Source organism: Plecotus auritus (assembly GCF_963455305.1).
Source record: "Plecotus auritus genome assembly, chromosome: X".
NCBI lineage: Eukaryota > Metazoa > Chordata > Mammalia > Chiroptera > Vespertilionidae > Plecotus > Plecotus auritus.
Genome location: NC_137784.1, coordinates 29,167,254 through 29,188,035, shown reverse-complemented (window position 1 = coordinate 29,188,035; position 20,782 = coordinate 29,167,254). Strand labels below are relative to the sequence as shown.

General features: G+C 39.2%; 1 protein-coding gene across 1 annotated transcript in view; it reads right to left on the bottom strand.

The window, feature by feature from the left end:
- CFAP47 (cilia and flagella associated protein 47) overlaps window positions 1–20,782 on the bottom strand; it is a gene marked incomplete at both ends in the record, with an annotated part of 517,322 nt that overhangs the window by 278,049 nt on the left and 218,491 nt on the right. Inside the window, one exon of the mRNA XM_080652339.1 lies at window positions 6,352–6,544. Coding sequence (XP_080508465.1) covers window positions 6,352–6,544 — 193 coding nt within the window. The remainder of the gene's footprint in view (window positions 1–6,351; window positions 6,545–20,782) is intronic.

Sequence of the window (20,782 nt, the reverse complement as noted above, 5' to 3'; positions counted from 1 at the left end):
AAAAGCCCAATATGCAAATTTTCCCTTCAGGCTGTCATTTGACTGAGAGTTCCACAAGAGTTTGACTGGGAGACTGGGAATTCAACCGCTCACTATGACGTGCACTGACCACCAGGGGGTGGCACGAAACATTGTGGGCATCAGTGATGTGGTGCTGACAACAGGCGGCAGTAGAGGCACCACTGGCCCCAATGGGCCCTGACAAGAGCGGGACAATGGTGGGATGGTGGAACAGATGAGCAGGTGGTGCCAGGTCAAGGCGGGTGCAAATGGGGGCCTGGTTGCCCCGCTTATCACCCCGCAGATGGCAACCAGTGGTGGTGGCAGGGGGTGGGGCCGCTGCCAGCTCCCAGGCACTGAGGGAGCTGGGTGTGTGGGCAGGGCCCGGGCCCGACCTATCACCCTGCAGGCAGGATTGTGGAGCAGGTGAGGGGGCACTGCCAGGCCAAGGTGGGTTGCCAGGTGGGGCTGCGGGGCTGCAAGGCTGGGGGCATGAGCTGGGGCCCAATCTCCGCAGGCCACCCTGAGGCACCCCATTCCTGCACAAATTCATGCACTGGGCCTCTAGTATCTTTCATAATAACAGTCACTGTGAGACAGCCCATAGATAGTCAATGTGCATTAACCATAATGTGTGGTCTCCCTTTTTGTAATGAGCACTAAAAGGAATCTGGTGAATTATAGATGTGTTCCCAGTGATCTGTGGCTGGAAGGCATTGATACTGAGTAGGTATGAATATAAAAGAGAGAAAAAATGTGGTCTGGCTGTGGGGGAATTTTTACATCCTCCATTTTCCATCACGCATGGCTACTGCCTTGGTTCACCCTGATTTATTAAACCACACTGCTAATCCATTGGAAATGGTTTATCTTTCAGTTATCACATTTGTTTGACTGCTTAGTATTTCTCACAATTTAATTCTGAGCTTTACACTATTCATGACTTCTACATATTGACTGACAGTCACCTTCCAAAGTAAAACTTTGATGTAACATTAATATGTCAGATTATACCATTATTGTGTACATTTCAGTCTTGCAACACTAATGGTAAATATTTAATGCTAACCATTAAAACGCTAATTTGGAACTTCTGGAGAAAATATAAAGTGCTTTGTAAATAATGACTATTATGTGCTTTAATAAAGTTGAAAATTAGACACATTTGAAACAAGCAATGCATGCAAATGTAAGACCTCAACACCACATTAGTTTTAAGAATAGATACCAAATTAACAGGCCAATACAACCTCCCAAATGTATACTCAATATTGTTTATATGAACAAACCCTTACATAGTAAATTAAATCAGGGGCACCTTTAAATACTACATAATATAAAAGATAAATTTTCCAAACATACTTATAACTCCACTCCATTAAAAAAAATCAAATAAAAAACTATTTATTTTTCATTCATAAGAACTACAATTGTTACATCATAAAAAAATGTTGAAATAAGCATAAGCTAAAAAGATATTATTTGTAGAACAGAGCTCTTTTGAACAGGCAGTTCAAAATGTTCCCATTTGAAGATTTTTTTTAAAGTGTACTCAAATGAAAGTACTTAGTCTTGTCAGAAATTACATTTACATTATAAAATGGTCTGTTGCTGCTCTCAAAATTACCAGGTGATTACAGGATGATAAATTTTTCATTAGCAAGGAAAATGTAGCCTTTGAAGCAAAGGGTACAGAGGAATGACATAACTGGTACTTTATCACAGGCATGATCTACTGAAGAAGATACTATCACTAAGAGGTAAAATGATTCATCAGTGAAAAAATATTAACTATAGTGTTAATGCTAAAGGACATAAGCACATATAATAAAAGAGCTACTGGCAACAGAAGGATGAGTGTATAAGAGCAAATGGACCTCCTGGCAAGCACTAAAAAGGTCCCTTATTTACATGGGACAGCTGTCCACTTATCATAAGAAAATTCCTTTTTGACTTCCACATTTACAAATAAACCCCCACCTGTTATGTGTTTTGTTTTGTTTTTTCAAACAAAGAATGAGTGGGTTGTTGTTTTTTTTTTTTTACCTGTGGCTCCCAGCAACCATCTATATTTAGGAATTGTAACTTTATCAAACTGTGACTGCCTGGCACCACATACATATCCTTGGGCTAATTCATAGGAAGTCCAGCGCTAAGATACCTCAGTCTGCTCTGAGGGCTAAATTCAAGTATGCTGATCAAAAACATGTAACCTCTCTGCACTTCAATTTATGCACGTGCTGCTGACAGACCAAATGCCCATTTTATCATAGCAGTCACCAGCTCAGCCATCTCTTATGACTCTCCAAGGGCAACAGAATAAAGTACTAAAACACTAATTCAAAGTCCCCTGTGGCTGGACCTCTAAGCCAACTGATACCAGCTTTACTACTTGATACTCTCCAACATGCTTTCGTCTATCAAGGCTCCCTCATTTGTCACATCCTTCATAGTTCCATCATTGAAAAGACATTGTAATGAGAGAAATGTATCAGACCTGTCCTAACTGAGGTGGAGGTGCTGATAAAAAGCCTCAACAGATATGTAATATGGAAACAACCCATTTTGCTGACTTCACTGTTAAACTCTCAAAAGTTTCTCGGAAATCCATAAACAACTAAAAAATTCTTATTTGTTGCCCCATTAGGGTAATCAAAACAGGCTGTCCACAGAGATGACACCGCAGGCTGCCAACTGATCTGTTTATCCAGAAAACATGAAAGCAAGGCCCCCTGTCTATTCTCTGCAATATTGTATCATTCACCATTGAAAGATAATTTCACAGGGTATAGAATACCAGGTGTTTGTGTATTTCACTCCACTCTCCTCCTCATTCCAGGTTTGCTGAGAAGTTGGATATACTAGTAATAGTTATCTTTGCTCCTCTGTAGATAAGGTGGGTGTTTTTTGCTTCCCTTTGGCTTCTTTTTTAAATATTTTTTTCTTTATCTTAGATTTTCTGTAGTTTGAATGTAATATGCCTAGGTATAAAGTTTTTCTGACATTTTTTCCTACTTGGTATTCTCTACTTCCTGGATCTGTGGTTTGATGTCTGACATTAATTGGGGGAAATTCTCAGCCATTATTTTTTCAAAGGAATTATTGTTTAAAGGGGGGATTTTTTGGGAAATGTAGTTGGTGAACAAATAAATTCTGTGAACAACTTTAAAGCACTAATGAAAGCCCTTTTTTGTGACACTGAAGAAAGAAATTGAAGAGGATACAAATAAATAGAAGAATATACCATGTTTATTGATTAGAAGGACTAATTAAAATGTCAATACTACCCAAAGCAATATACAATTCAATGCATTCTCTATCAAAATTCCAATGGCATTCTTCTCAGAACTAGAACAAAACCCTAAATTTTATATGGAACCACAAAAGCCCCCAAAAAGCCACAGTAATCTTGAGAATAAAGGACAAAAGTGGAGGTATCATGCTGCCTGATTTCAAACTATACTATAAGGCAACAATAATCAAAACAGTATGATACAGGCACAAAAACAGACACATAGATCAATGGAACAGAATAGAATCCAGAAATAAAGCTTTGTTTATGTGGTCAATTAATAATCAACAAAGGAGGCAAGAATAAACAGTGGGGAAATGACAGTTTCTTCAATGAATAGTGCTGGGAAAACTGGACAGATACATTCATAAAAATCAAACTGAACTACTTTTTTATACCATGGACAATAAACTGCAAATGAATTAAAAACTTAAACATAACACATGAAACTATAAAATTCCCAGATGAAAACAGTCAGTAAACACTTTGACACCAGTCTTAGCAATATTTTCTTCAATATGTCTCCTTGGCCAGGAGAAAACAAATAAACAAATTGAACTACAAAAAACTAAAAAGTTTCTGCACAGCAAAGGAAACCATCGGCAAAATGAAAAAAACAACCTACTGAATGGGAGAAGATATTCACAAATGATATATCCAATAACACGATAATATCTAAAACATATAAGGAACTCATACAACTCAACATCAAGCAAACCAAACAATCCAATTTAAAAATGTACAAAGGACCTGAATAGATACTTCTCCAAAGAAGATATACAAATGGCCAATAGACATATGAAAGGATACTCAACATCATTAATCATCAAGAAACTGTAACTCAAAACCACAATGTGATAACACCTCAGAATGATTATCATCAAAAAGTCAACAAATAATTAGTGCTGGTGAGGATGTGGAGAAAAGGGAATCCTTCATATGTGTAGTGTTTGTAAGATTGTAAATTGGTGCAGCTACTATGAAAAACAGTACGGAGACTCCTCAAAAATTTAAAAATGGCACTGCCTTATGACCTGACCCAGTGATATTCTGGGAATATGTCCTTAGGAACCTGAAACACTGATTCAAAGGCATATATGCACCCCTATGATCATTGTAGCATTATTTACTTGGAATATGCCAAGGAAATAGCCCAAGTGTTCAGCAGTAGATGATGCATCCTGTTTTTTATAGTTTTTAATGAGCCAAATACATTTTATAAGATATGAATCTTATTAAATTATAGTTTGAAGTCAAACTGTTTGATGTTATCAGCACCTTAATTAGAAGATAATACAATATTCTATACTTACTGTTCTCTAATAACAATATATCAATATATCTCTTTCAAACTTGATGTCACATGTTTGCTTCACTAATGGTTTTAAGTTCAGAGCAACTGTAATTCAAAGTCTCATTTTAAATCATACTCTTAACCTTTTCTTACTTCTAAAGTTTAGATTAAACTCCAAGGGTTCAGTATAAAATATAAACTTAATTATTGTGTGTTAAAACACAATCCATTCTCAATATAGCCGGGTTGTACCTGTTTGGAACAGGGGTGCTGAATTGAAGTGAAAGAAACAACCAACATGAATACTGTCCTCCTCAATCAATCAATGCTTATCCTATGTAATAAAAAGGGAATATGCTAATTGACCCTCATGCAGTTGCAAAGATGACAGTGCCCACAGCCAATAAGGAGGGAATATGCTAATTGACTGTCCCAACCTCAAAGATGGCGGTGCCCACAGCCAATAAGGAGGGAATATGCTCATTGACTTCCCCATCCTCAAAGATGGCAGTGCTCACAGCCAATAAGGAGGAATATGCTAATTGACTGCCCTGCCCTCAAAGATGGTGGCGCCCACAGCCAATAAGAAGGGAATATGCTAATTGACTGCCACACCTCAACGATGGCAGTGCCCACAGCCACAAGATGGCAGCGCCCAGTCCCCTCAGCCCCGCTGGGGCGGCAGACGCACAGCAAGTCTGGGCCTGCCCCCAGGCAGGCCCAAGGCCCAGGCAAGCCTCGGATGGCGGCTGCCCAGCTGCCCAGGGCTGGCCCAAGGTGCAGGCAAGCCTCGGATGGTGGCTGCCCAGCCACCCAGGGCCGCTCAAGGCTCAGGTAACCAGGGCTGGCCAAGGCTTGCACTGCTGGCAGTGGCAGCAGCAGAGGTGTGATGGGGGTGTCGCCTTCCCCTGATCACTGGGTTGCCTCCCGCCCCTGAGGGCTCCTGGACTGTGAGAGGGGGCAGGCCGAGCTGAGGGACGCGCCCGCCCCCCCCCCCACCCCCCGGGCCTCTAGTGATAAATAAAAAAAAATTCACTGTTATACTAACAAATTGAATCTTTTTCAAAGAGTTTAATGCTCTTGGGGTAGAAACTTAATAGAGCTTCATTCCTCCTAATGGAAGAGTCTGCCTGAACACTGGTACAGGTCTGTCTATAAACACAACTCTTTTCTCAGTATATGGAGTGGGGCAAGAGTAGATTTACAGTTGTTCATATAGAAAATAATACCTGCAATACAAGAAGAAACTCTGTGTTTTGAGTACTCACAACTATAAATTTACTTTTGCCCCACCCTATGTATAATTAATATGACCTACCCTTCCTCCTAAATTCATGAAGCATTAATTGTACTTAATGATTCCCAACGTGACTGTCACAACAAAATGTAAGTTATTGTCTAGTCAATTTTCACTTGATCTCAACTAATTATATACAACGTTTGAGTAGTGTCACCTATATTTAATACTCTATAGAGCTGAAAATTTCATCAATTACATTAAGGCTATCTTTCATATCTGGAGCATCTATACATAATTTTTATCAATTATTCTTCAAAATAAATTGGAGAAGCATCTTTTATTATTTCTATTTTACATGTAAGGAAAGTGATCTTGAAGATGTTAAGGAATACTATTTTTGCAGAACAGAGCACAAATGCTGCAGTCAAGTATAAAATCTATGAGTTTTGAGACCAATTCTGCAGCTCCTTCTACACTGTCAGACTACAACTTATAATGATTTATTTAAAGAAAAAAAATTCTTACCTTTTTGACAGTTTTTCCATACAATATGTCGGGCATTCTCATAATTTGTGTTCAACCAACTAAGCAGAATTCTTTCAGAATCAGAATATACGTTGCTTTCTACAAAACAAGGATTGACTTTTGGTGACTTCCGCATATTTATGGGAGGCAAGTCATCTGTGGAATGTGGTACAATATGGGATAATACCAGAACCTAAAATTGAATAAAGGAGAGAAAAAAATAACTTATACTAGACCTGAATGGCAAAATAAAAATCTGAAGAGTAGATAAAAGAATGACAGATAGAAAAATAAAGGCCATCAGTATTTTCTACTTAGCTACATTCACTCAAGAGTGAAAGAATAGTTAAGATAACCTCTAATGCCCCATTTTAAATTCCCAACTTTTTGCCTTTATAGCATCTAAGGTACCATGCTATGTAATTTACAAGAAGCGGCTTATTATCTAAGGATTCTGGACACCAATTTTCCAGTGTGTATGTGGAAGGTGGAGGGTAGAATCCCCATCCCCAGACAACCAATTATCAAACACCAGCAGAACCTCCAACAATTTAACTCAATTCTGACACTATATACCCAGAGATGGTATCAGATTCCACAGGTTGAAGGTTCAGTCATACAAGTCTACAATTTCAGATGCCAATCAAAAGCCCAGGTTGTCAGTATGCTCTCTAACCCACCGACTATCCATTGGAGGTTCCAACGACCCCCTCCTTGGCAACTAATTTCAGACACCAGTCTCAAGTTCAGCTTGTTACTTATACTTTTGACCAACTAGCTATAAATCAGAAGTTCTGATGACCTCTTGTTGGTTTCCATTAGCCCTCTGCCATTCCAGGTCTGGGGATAAAACAAAGTTCTAACCCTCTAATCACATGGTTGATTCCTCTGATAATCAGCCCCTATACTAAGGTCCTTTCAAAAAGTCACCTAATTAACATAACAAAAGACACCTTTTTTCGCTCTTACCACTTAGAAATTCCAAAAGGTTTAAGAAGCTCTGTGCAAGGCCCCAGCCAGTTTGTTCAGTGGATAGAGCTTTGGCCTGTGAACTGAAGGGTCGTGGGTTCAATTCTGGTCAAGGGCACATGCCTGGGTTGGGGGCTCAAGCCCAGTAGGGGGCATTAAGGAGGCAGCCAATCAATGATTCTCATCACTGATGTTTCTATCTCTCCCTCTCCCTTCCTCTCTGAAATCAATAAAAATATATTTTAAAAAAAAGCTCTGTGCCAGAAATGAGAATGAACACCAAATATATATTTATCATTATAAATCATAATATCACAGTATATAACTACATATAGTGAGTGTTATCCAATCATTATTATATGCACTACCAGTTCCATATTAATTTTGCTATTATATTTGGCTTATTCATTTTCAATGACAGATTTTTTAAGTTATGGGTTATTTTAATCTACACTGAGTGGCCAGATTATTATGGTCTCTGAATGCATAATAATCTGGCCACTCAGTGTGTGTGTGTGTGTGTGTGTGTGTGTGTGTGTGTATATATATATATATATATATATATATATATATATATATATATATATATATATTAGAGGCCTGGTGCATGAATTTGTGCATGAGCAGTTGGCCGGCCTGCCTGCTGGTAGAACTCCTGGTCGAGGGGACAATTTGCATATTAGCCTTCTATTATATAGGATATACACTGAGTGGCCAGATTATTATGCGTTCAGAGATCATAATAATCTGACCACTCAGTGTATTTTCCCAATTGGCATAGAAAGCATAATTAATTTAAGTAGTAATCAGCAAAACTCAGACTAGATTTAATTTTTAGAAGCTTACATTTCCATTGATCAGATTAAGTGGAAGGATATAACTAATAAACATTGTTCAAATATACCATAAATGTTTATCTCCATAACAAAACTTCTTACAGTCATTTATGTCTAAATATTATCAACACCACCAATTTTTTGTAAAGAGAATCTAATTTAATACCACAGGGTAAGAATTATAGAAAAGAAAAAAAAAGAGAAAGACAGAAAAACTGAAAAGAAACATTCACACATATTCTTCAACAGCTCCTATTAAAGAGAACCACAAAAAAACTGATTTTGGGGTGCAGATACAAGCTTCAGTTAAGACAGGAGGTGGAGAGAAAGCTCCAGGAAGAGGCTAAGGCCACAGGGGAGTTTTCTGGTAGTAAAAGATATAACATCAATCTGAATGCCCATCATAGACAAGTAGATAAAAAAGCTGTGGTACATAAATACAATAAAATACTTCTCAGCCATAAAGAAGAATGAAACTTACTGTTAGACAGACCCCCAGAATGTTAGACCTCCCAGAGCAAGGATGATGGGCCAGCTATAGAAACTCACTAGGGCAGAAAGCCCCAGATGCCTAGCGAGGGGCAAAACTGGGAAAACAAGAACCTGGCCCCCAGGGTAACCACTCCTCCTGTAGAATATCACTGGTCATGTGGTTTAGACCCCCTGACCTTTTCCTCCTTAAAGATAACATCTAGGCCTCAGTTATATTCCAGCTCCAGGCCCAGAAATTCAGCAAAACTAGACAAGTGATGTAGCTGCCTCAGAACCAGCTACATTGACTAATGAACCCCTGCCCTGGCACTAACCAATCAGTGGAGACCATGACCCTGAAAGAGCACACCTGGAAAGCTGATGAATATTCTATTGGACCCTCCCCTGGGAGTTCTCCCTTAAGACCTCCCTGAATATTTCCACCTGCAAGAAAGATAAATATGCTCAGGACAAAGGACCCAGTGTGTATTTGCCCTCCAAGGAGCATGCCCATGCCATTACGCCACTGGCAAGTATCCCCCAACCTCTAAGGGACCCCATGAGACTTGCAACCAGGGGAGCAATGGGCAGTGGAAGCTTGTCTTGGGCTTACCGCCTGAACCTGTCTCCAAGGCCCCCTTTTCTCTGCCTTCTCAGTGAACAGAGCAGCCCAGCCTAGGTTTTCCTGTTGCTTCTTCTATACCCTTCCTTGTTTCACTGTCCCAAGTATATTTTGGCTGCCATCATTGACCCAATGTCCCCTTAACTCGGTGCTGTGCAGTCCTTCCCTTTGAATATCTCATCTCCCCGATCCCTTTCCTTAAATAAATTCTATTTTCTTTAATCAATGTCTGAGATAGCTATTTAGCCTGCCTGCATATCACCATGTTCACCTTTCACTTACCATTTGCAACAGCATTTACTAGTATGTATCTAGAGGGTATTAAGCTAAGTGAAATAAGTCAGTCAGAGAAAGACAAATACCATATGATATCCTTTATATGTGGAATCTAAAGAATAAAATAAGAGAACAAACAAAAGATTCATAGATACAGAGAGCAGACTGATGGCTGTCAGAGGGGAGGGGATTGGGGGATTGGGTAAAAAAGGTGAAGGGATTGAGAAGAACATATTGGTAGTTACACAATATTCATGGGGATATAAAGTACAGCATAGGAAATATAGTCAATAATATAATACTATGTATGGTGCCAGGTGGGTACTAGAAATATCAAGGAGAACACTTTGTAAAGTATAGGTTGTCTAACAACTATGTGACACCCCTGAAACTAATACAAAATGATATTGAATGTAAGCTGTAATTGAAAAATATAAAAATGTTTAAAACAACAGCAACAAAAATCTGATCATAGTCCTAAAGCACTGCACATATCATCCACGGGGATCATTGCCAGGGTTTCCAGGAAACCTGAGAGGTACTTGTTCCTAATCCTATACAATAAAGAGCTAATATGCTAATGGTCATCGTGCTGTCATGCCGTAAGGATTGATCAGCAGGAGGCTGTGTGCGCAGCAAGGCGCGTGAGGGTGACCATGCGAGGAGGCAGCAGGCGGGACACCTCCTTAGAGTGGTGTGAGGCAGGGTGCCTCTGCTATTTCAATCGCACACTGGGCCTCTAATTTAAAGATGAAGTTTGCAGGCCCAGAATTCTGTTTTCCCTTGTCTTCTCACTCCCACTATTCATGGCTCCTGGCTTCTCTTTTTTTCTTTTGTTAATCCTCACCTGAGGATATTTTTTTTTCCATTGATTTTTAGAGAGAGTAGAAGGGAGGGGTGGTGACAGAGAGAGAGAGAGAAACATCAATGTGAGAGACAAATGGACTGGTTGCCTCCCACATGCACCCCAACCGGGGCAACCAAGGAAATGAACCCATGACCCTTCAGTCCGTGGGCTGACGCTCTATCCACTGAGCCAAACCGGCTAAGGTGGCTCCTGGCTTCTTAACCATCTTTACCAACCCTCCCTCCTTTTCAGCCTATATGATAGTTTTTCTCAGAACTTCAAAGAGCAAAGTGATGATATCTTAATGAGAACACTGCAGTGTCCTACCACATATCCAATAGCTTTTGCATCTGCACTCACTTTTCTTCCTTCTCTCTAGCTGTAATGGCTGAGCAATCCCTTATCCCTTCTCTTGTACTAGATGCCAGGCCTTCTCATCTTCTTAGGAATAGTATTGCATCAGTTGTCTTTTTTACCTTTTCGATCTTTAACTTCTCCCTCCTGACCAGTTCTTTTTCAGCAATATCAAAACATGCTCACTAGGCATCCTTCCAGGAACCAAGAGGTCACCAGTTGCATTACAGGTCACCACTTTCTTTCATTCCTTTAGCTCATTAAACCAAGGCCCACCTAGTGACCTTCCCTGACTCATCATTATCATATCAAGCAACCTCTCAATTTCACCCAATACTGTTAACCATGTCGTTCCTCAAAGGCTCTCTTTCCTCCTTGTTCATAATATAAAATGTCACTGTGATCTTTTTGCCTATTTGAAGCTCATTTGTAGGATTTTCTTCCTTTTCCTATTTAAATATTTGGTTTGTTCAATATTGGGTTTCTGACCTATGTGATTTTTTCACTCTATAGATTTTTTCTCCCTATTTTATTCCCTAAAAACCACTAAATGTGCATTAGGAAACCACATAGACCACCACTAATAAAGATAATAAAATGTCATAATATACTTTGTTCAGATTTATCACACACATGCAAAGAGTTATTCATATGTTCCCTATGCATGGTTATATCCAATCAAAACATGCAATATTTGTTATAATCTGTGAGAATAATTGTGTTTCCACACTGATGTCACTGACATTATGGGACATACTGCAAAGCCATTTAATTAAAGAATTTCGCCAATTCTGCTTCACTCCAATCATGTTATTGCTTTTAAATATTCCTCAGAAATATGATGCCTTGTACCATTTTTGTTTGTTTTCTACAATGGGCATGCAATTCTGAATAATGCGTAGTTAGAACTGATGTCTCGCTGACCTTTAGCAACAAATACTCCAATTTTATTATAGAAAGAACTGAAGTGGTTCAGGAAAAATGTGTTTAATTAACCAGAAAGATCACTGCTCTTTGTTTAAAAATTTCAAAATATTTGACAGAATTGTGACACTGTTCTAAAAACAAACAAACAAAACTTTATGATAGACAGAATACTGGGAACAAATGAATAAACAGTTAATTAAAATTATTCAGATATTTATTTCTTATCATCTTTTTCTTTTCCGGATTCTTCTGTAAAAACATCACATTCACTTCTTTCAGTATATACAGATTCATCCTTTATATCCACATAAGATCCCTATTCATAATTTACACTTAGAATAGCATTCTGAGTTTGAGTGTTTCTGTTACTGTCTTTCACCACTCATGCTTCAATGACCCACTTTTTAGCCATTTTTGTGAACATTTTTGTGAATTGGGAATATAATGCAAGGAAAGAGCAACAATTAATCATGCAAATTTAACAAGCAAAAATAACCTAATGACACAAAATTAAATTGAATGAGACAAGCTATATTCTGTTATCTAAAGAATTAGCCAAGAAGAACTGACAAAGGCAGTCTTGGATTGCATGCATGACCTCTGAGAATTCAACAATAAGAACCCAAAGGGATTTGTGTGAAAATCATAATCTTTTATTTCTAATTTGTGAATTCATTTCAACATTGCTTGCTTTTTCAAGTGAAATTGCCAATCCATTTCTGATTTAATGGAGCACCTAGAGCTACCCACACTTTAGCCACAATACATGAAGTCACAGCTCTGTAGATCATCTAACTGGGCAATCTTATCCACTCCTATGACTTTATCATGGCATCAGTAAAGAATTCCAAATGTGTGTTGCCACCCAGGTCCCTTTCCTGACTCAAGGATATACCCACCAGTAATCATATCAGGCACTGTATTATAGCAAAACTAAAAATAATTCTCTTACTCAGTTCCACCTTCTGCCCCCAATAAAAATGCTATTATCCCTTGTATTCTATTTCAGTGACTGGGATCAAATTTTACTCAGTCACCCAACAAGAAACCCACTATCTTCTTTTACCTCTCTGTCTCTTTTACCCTCTCCCCTGCCAAGATCAAGTCATTCACCAAGCCTGAGTTCTACTCCTATTATTTATGAATGCTGTCCATTCCTCATCTTTCCTACTACCACCAACATTCCTAGCACCACACATTAAAATGCATTCCCAAACAGTTTCTATAATGTACCACAGTGATTTCTGTAAAATGCAAACCTGATTATGTCAAGCTTATGTTTACAACCCTTCAATACCTCTGTACTGATCTCGTGCTAAAGTCTATGAAGTCCAGATCCCTTAGTTTGGCTTATGAAGTCATCCAATTTTTGTCTGGGATCACAGTCCACTGCTCTTCCCCACCCCCACCCTCCGCCCCCTGCCCCAAATACTGTGTTTATTCCTCAAAATGTTCCATCTAACCTCAGGCATTTCCACATTGAATTTTCCTTGTCTTGAAAAATGCTATCTGCTGCCCGCCCACCCCCATCACTTTCCTCCAGTCAAACTCATCTACTGCCTCCTTCACACAAACCATACTCTCTTTCTCAACTATGCCCCACCTTGCCTGGCAAACACCTATCATTTCTCAGGACTCAGTTTATTTTATTTTATTTTATTTATTTATGTATGTATGTATGTATGTATGTATGTATTTATCTATCTACTTACCTACCTACCTATTTATTTATTGTTAATCCTCACCCAAGGACATTTTTCCATTGGTTTCTCTTTTTTTAGAGAGTGGAAGGGAGGGGGAGAGACAGAGACACATCAATTGATTGCCTCCTGACAGAGACACATCAATTGGTTGCCTCCTGCACACACCCCTACTGGGGGCTGGGAATCAAGCCTGCAACCGAGGTACATGTCCTTGACTGGAATTGAACTTGAGACCCTTCAGTCCATAGGCCGGTGCTCTAACCAATGAGCAACCAGCTAGGGCACATTTCTCAGGACTCAGTTTAAATTGATCTTCTTCCTGGAAACTTTCCCCGAACCAGGAAAGTCAGGATCCTCTCTATGGGCACTCATCCTTAGTTATTTGGGCTTGCCTTGTCATAGCATTTGTCATGCTTCCTTGTAATCATATATACTTACTTGCTAATATATTCCAAGACACAAAATTATTGAGGATATAGAATATATCAAGTTTACTCTTATCCCCATAGAGCCTGAAACATAATAGTGGTTGAATAAATTCATTAAACAAATATTTGCTGAGCATCTACTATGTAGGTGACACACTATTAAGTTTACAAGTGAAATTTGGTTTCTAAATGCATAGATTCATAGATGGGGATGACAGATTAAATGAACTAAGCATATATATGAATGCTGCATAAATGAATAAATAATAAGTGTGTGAATCAAGTCCATAAAGCAAGATTAGGACTAGTTTGTCCCTAAATTAGAGCATGTGCTAATCTTCTGTTTTGGAGTTGCTCCTCTTTATCACTGGGCAAAATGACAGATCATGCAGACTGGAGTTAATAAAAGAAGAAAATGTCTTTTCCCAATTATAAGTTTGGCTGAGAGTCACAAACATCTTAATACATTCTTCTCAGAATTAATCAAGAAAAAATAGGTGGGAGGGAATAATGGCGGCGGAATAGACAGACGTGTTCTGAGCCTTGTCCCGGAGCAGAAAGAAAGAACAGCTGAGGGTCGCACAAGGAGTGTTTGTTGGCTGGTTGGGAGACAGCTGAATTCCAGAAGGAGGCGGGGGACTGCTGAACGGGGTTCCCCTGACCTGGCAGCACCCACTGCGGCTGGGTCCCCTCCCGGAGCTGCGGGCTTGGACGCGGAGTCTGCGCCATCTTGATCCGGAAAGTGGAGCTTATCTGAAGCCTGAGAATCCACAACTGCGGCACCCCAGGAACAGCTGCGAGCCCCAGAACAACGCTCCCCAACTGGCGCAAGCACACGGGTTCAGAGGAGCTCTACACTCCACCACGGAAAGGTCAGATTTCGCCTGAGATAAGGTGAGGTCTCTGGTCCCAGCGGGAGAGAGGAACGCGCGTTTCGCGGGAGCTGGAGGACCAGGGAAGTCTGTGCCTAGAAAAATCCGTGGCTGTAGGGGCTGGCGTGATCTGTGACTGTGGAAAGGGGTCCTCAGAGCTGCTAAGAGAAGGGCACTCTAAAAAGCAACCCATTTTGATCTGAAGTGCAGGGACACCCTAAGAATTTCAGGCAGTCCAGACTTATGCGCAGCCCCTGCGTTCCCTGGGTGCCTGGGTTTACGCGCAGCCACGGAGTGCGCACACTTGGGCTTTTTCCTCTTGAAATTCTGGCTTCTGATTACTAAGCCCAATACATAGGATCACCCAGTTGGGGACACCCTGGGAGACTGCAGGGGAAGGTTGTTTTTCTGGCACCCGGGGATCGGAGCGGGGAGTGAACATCAGAGAGTCAGCTCTGAGGCAGACCACGCCCACAGGCCGGTGGGAAAGAGTGCCACAGGGAAAGAAGGCTCTAACACTGCCTAGAGAGGCCATAGATAGACCCGGAAGTCAATCCAGAAACACTGCCACCCAGGGGCTGAATCACAAATTGACTCTTGTGTAATCAAAAATAAAGGAATATGAGAAATTAAGACACACCGCCTGCTTAAAATCAGGACTGGCTTACAACACCGAAGAGCAGTGGATCGCAGGGAACTGCAATACTGTCTGGACTGAGAAACAGGCGTGCCAAACAGAAAAACAGAGGAAGTGAATGACCTTCACTACTTCACATTTTATTTTTACCTTTTATTTTTTTATTTATTTTATTTTTTTTTATTTTCATTTTTTGTATCTTTTAATCAAGAAACTTTTTTTTTCTTTTTTCATCACTTGATTTTACCTTTTTAATGATTACATTTTTATTTTCAATCCGTATTATTACTACTGCTATTTTATTTTATTTTATTTTATTTTTTTAAGTGTCATTTTACTTTCTCTTCATTTTATTTTGGGATTAGTGTTCTACATTCTATTTTTATCTTTCCTTTAGCATCGTTTTACTCTATCTCAACTCTACCTTTAGGCCATCACTCTCTTCCTAACCTCCCCCTTTTCAGTGTCCTGTTTATCTTACCCTTTTACTGCTTTAGATTTTCCCTATTCTTTCTGTTTACCCCTTGTTAAAATTTCACCCTACTTACATATCTAATCTCCAATCCCCTGCTCCAAGTCCACATACACCTCTCCCTTCACTGTCTGAGCTATCCATAAACTTGTTCTTCTCTCTGTCCTTTTGTTGTTGTTTGCTTGAATGTAGATTACACCCAATTTTTATGCTTTTTTGTGAGATTGTTTTGCTTATTCTTCTTTTGTTTATTTTTTTGTTTGTTTTGTGCTTCAGCTTTCCCTTGCCTCACTCCGTATTAGTTGGTGTTGTAGTTTGTACTAATCCCCAGGCACTTGTTGCTGGCATTTGCTGGGATTAGTGATTGTTCTATTGGAGTTTTATCCCCAATATATATAGTCTGTTCCCCTTTCTCTCTTAGTCACTTTCTTGTCTCTCTTACTTTTTTTTTTTTCTTTTTCTCTTTACTTTCCCTTTTCCCAATTTCATTTTCACACTCCTTTTTTCTTTCTTTCTTTCTTTCTTCCTTTCTTTCTTTCTTTCTTTCTTTCTTTCTTCCTTTTTTCCTCTTCTTCTTTCTCTCCTATCACCTAATTTGCCTTTCTCTGGTGGTCACCTTTATTGGAGGTTATTAATATCGTGAATACATTCCTGTTCAGTGCCTTGTGAGTTGTACCTGGTAGTGCTGTATTTTGTGCCTTTAAATCAACCCAGGAGAGAGAGAACTACATAACCAGACACCCAGAGAAGAGAGACCATGGGGAGACAAAGAAGCAGCCCGCATATGAAAGAAAAACAGGCATCACCAGAAAAGGAAGTAAATGAAATGGAGGCAAGCAACCTTCCAGAAAAAGAATTCAGAGAAATGGTCATAAGGTGGCTGAAAAGAATGGAAGACAAATTCGACAATATGAGCAAGAACCAAGAGGAAATGAAGAAGAACCAAGAAGAAATGAAAAATGACATCGCTGCTGTAAAGAACTCAATAGAAAGCATCAAGAGTAGACTAGAAGAAGCAGAGGACCGTATCAGTGAGCTAGAAGACAAGATGGAAAAAAATACCCAAGAAAAGCAACTTCTAGAAAAAAAAATTAAAAGGCAGGAGGAGAGTCTAAGGGAACTTTGGGACAACACGAAACAAAACAACATCCGCATAATAGGGGTTCCAGAAGGAAAGGAAGCTGAGCAAGGAATAGAAAACCTCTTTGAAGAAATAATGACAGAAAATTTCCCAGATATAGGGAAGAAAAAACCCACACAAATCCAAGAAGCTCACAGAGTCCCAAGCAAAATGAACCCCAAAAGACCGACGCCAAGGCACATTATAATTAAATTGGCAAACACCAACGACAAAGTAAGAATCTTAAAAGCAGCAAGAGAGAGACAGAAAGTTACATACAAAGGAACCCCCATCAGACTAACAACTGATTTCTCAACAGAAACTCATCAGGCCAGAAGGGAATGGAATGAAATATACAAAGTCATGCAAAGGAAGGGGCTGAATCCAAGAATACTGTACCCAGCAAGGCTGTCAATCAAAATTGAAGGTGAAATCAGGAGCTTCACAGACAAAAAAGGACTAAGGGAATTTATTACCACCAAACCAGCAATGCAAGAAATGCTAAAGGGTCTGCTGTAAAAAAAAAAAGAAAGAAAGAAACAGGAAGCGAAGAAATAACACAGGGGTAAAGAATAGGAATGGCGACAAATAAGTACCTATCAATAATAACTTTAAATGTAAATGGATTAAATGCCCCAATCAAAAGACATAGGGTAACGGATTGGATAAGAAAACACGACCCATATATCTGCTGTCTACAAGAAACCCACCTCAGAAAAAAAGACGCACACAGACTGAGGGTGAAGGGATGGAAAAAGGTTTTCCAGGCAAATGGAACTGAAAAAAAAGCTGGGGTAGCAATACTTATTTCTGACAAATTAGATCTCAAACTGAAGGACATAACAAGAGATAAGGAAGGCCATTTCATAATACTAAAGGGAGCAATCCAACAAGAAGAAATAACTCTGGTAAACATATATGCACCCAATACAGGAGCACCCAAATACATAAAAAAACTCCTGGAGGATATCAAGGGAGAGATTGACAGCAATACAATCATAGTAGGAGACTTTAATACCCCACTATCACCACTGGACAAATCCTCTAAACAAAACATCAGCAAAGAAACATCAATCCTAAATGACTCACTAGACCAGATGGAATTAATTGACATCTTCAGAACATTTCACCCCAAAGCCACAGAATATACATTCTTCTCAAGTGCACATGGGTCATTTTCAAAGATAGACCATATGTTGGGACATAGGCAAAGTCTCTTCAAATTCAAGAAGATAGAAATCATATCAAGCATCTTCTCAGACCACAGTGGCATAAAACTGGAAATCAACTACAATAAAAACAACCCAAAGAAATCAAACACATGGAGACTAAACAGCATGCTATTAAACCATGACTGGGTTACCAGAGAGATCAAAGAAGAAATAAAAAACATCATGACAACAAATGACAATGAAAACACTACAATCCAAAATCTATGGGACACAGCGAAAGCAGTCTTGAGAGGGAAGTTCATAGCTCTACAAGCCTACTGCAAAAAACAAGAAACAGGGGTAATAAATTACCTAACCCAACAACTCAAAGAGTTAGAAAAAGAGCAACAAGAAAAGCCCAGTGTAAGCAGAAGGAAGGAAATAATAAAGATCAGAGCACAGATAAACGACATAGAGATCAAAGAAACAATACAAAAGATCAACAAAACCAAGAGCTGGTTCTTTGAAAGGATAAACAAGATTGATGAACCTCTAGCCAGGCTCACCAAGAAGCAAAGAGAGAGGACCCAAATAAACAAGATCAGAAATGAAAGAGGTGAAATAACAACAGATCCCGCCGAAATACAAAGGATTGTTAAAAAATACTACGAACAACTCTATTCCAACAAACTGGACAACCTGGAGGAAATGGACAGATTCCTAGAAAAATATAACCTTCCAAAACTCAATCAGGAAGAATCTAAACAGCTCAACATGCCAGTAACTATGGAAGAAATTGAAGTAGTCATCAAAGAGCTTCCGGCAAACAAAAGCCCGGGGCCAGACGGCTTCACAGGAGAGTTCTACCAAACATTCAAGGAAGAACTAAAACCTATCCTCCTCAGACTATTCCAAAAAATTCAAGAGGAAGGAACACTTCCAAGCTCCTTCTATGAAGCCAGCATCACCCTCATACCAAAACCAGATAAAGACAACACAATGAAGGAGAATTACAGGCCAATATCCCTCATGAATGTAGATGCCAAAATCCTCAATAAAATTCTAGCAAATAGGATCCAGCAGTACATCAGAAAGATCATACACCATGACCAAGTAGGATTTATCCCAGGAATGCAAGGATGGTTCAATATCCGCAAATCAATAAATGTGATACATCACATAAACAAATTGAGAGATAAAAATCACATAGTCATATCAATTGATGCAGAAAAAGCATTTGACAAAATCCAACACCCTTTCTTGATAAAAACTCTCAACAAGGTGGGAATAGAAGGATCATACCTCAACATAATAAAAGCTATATATGATAAACCCACAGCTAACATCATACTCAATGGGCAAAAACTAAAACCATTTCCCCTAAGAACAGGAACAAGACAGGGATGCCCACTCTCACCACTCCTGTTTGACATAGTACTGGAAGTATTAGCCACTGCAATTAGACAAGAAGAAGAAATAAAAGGCATCCAAATTGGAAAAGAAGAAGTAAAGCTGTCCTTATTTGCAGATGACATGATATTGTACATAAAAAACCCGAAAGACTCCATCAAAAAACTAACAGACTTAATAAATGAATTCGGCAATGTAGCAGGATACAAAATTAATGCCAAGAAATCTATGGCATTTCTATACACCAACAATGAACTTACAGAAAGAGAGACTAAAAAAGCAATCCCATTTTCCATCGCACCAAAAAAATTAAGATACTTAGGAATAAACCTAACCAAGGAGGTAAAAGACCTATATGCGGAAAACTACAGGACCCTGAAAAAAGAGATAGAGGAAGATATAAACAGATGGAAGAACATACCATGTTCATGGATTGGTAGAATCAACATCATTAAAATGTCCATACTACCCAAAGCAATCTATAGATTCAATGCACTCCCCATTAAAATACCAACGGCGTATTTCACAGACCTAGAAAGAACTCTCCAAAAATTCATCTGGAATAAAAAAAGACCCTGAATAGCCACAGCAATCCTGAGGAAGAAGAATAAAGTAGGAGGGATCTCAATACCAGATTTCAAGCTGTATTACAAAGCCACTGTCCTCAAAACAGCCTGGTACTGGCACAAGAACAGACATATAGATCAATGGAACAGAATAGAGAATCCAGATATCGACCCAAACCAATATGCGCATTTAATATTTGACAAAGGAGGCATGAGCATACAATGGAGTCAAGACAGTCTCTTTAATAAATGGTGTTGGGAAAATTGGACAGATACATGCAAAAAAATGAAACTAGATCACCAACTTACACCATACACAAAAATAAACTCAAAATGGGTACAGGACTTAAATATAAGACGGGAGACCATAAAAATACTAGAGGACTCCACAGGCAGCAAAATCTCAGACATATGCCAAAAGAACTTTTTCAGTGATACTGCCCCTAGGGCAATGGAAGCCAAACAGAAAATAAACAAATGGGACTACATCAAAATAAAAAGCTTTTGCACAGCAAAAGAAACCATCAACAAAACAACAAGAAACCCCACTGTATGGGAGAACATATTTGCAAATGGTATCACTGATAAAGGTTTAATTTCCAACATCTACAGGCAGCTTATACAACTTAATAAAAGGAAGATAAAGGATCCAATAAAAAAATGGGCAACGGACCTAAATAGAATCTTCTCGAAAGAAGACAGAAGGAAGGCCAAGAGACACATGAAAACATGCTCAAAGTCACTAATTATCCGAGAGATGCAAATCAAAA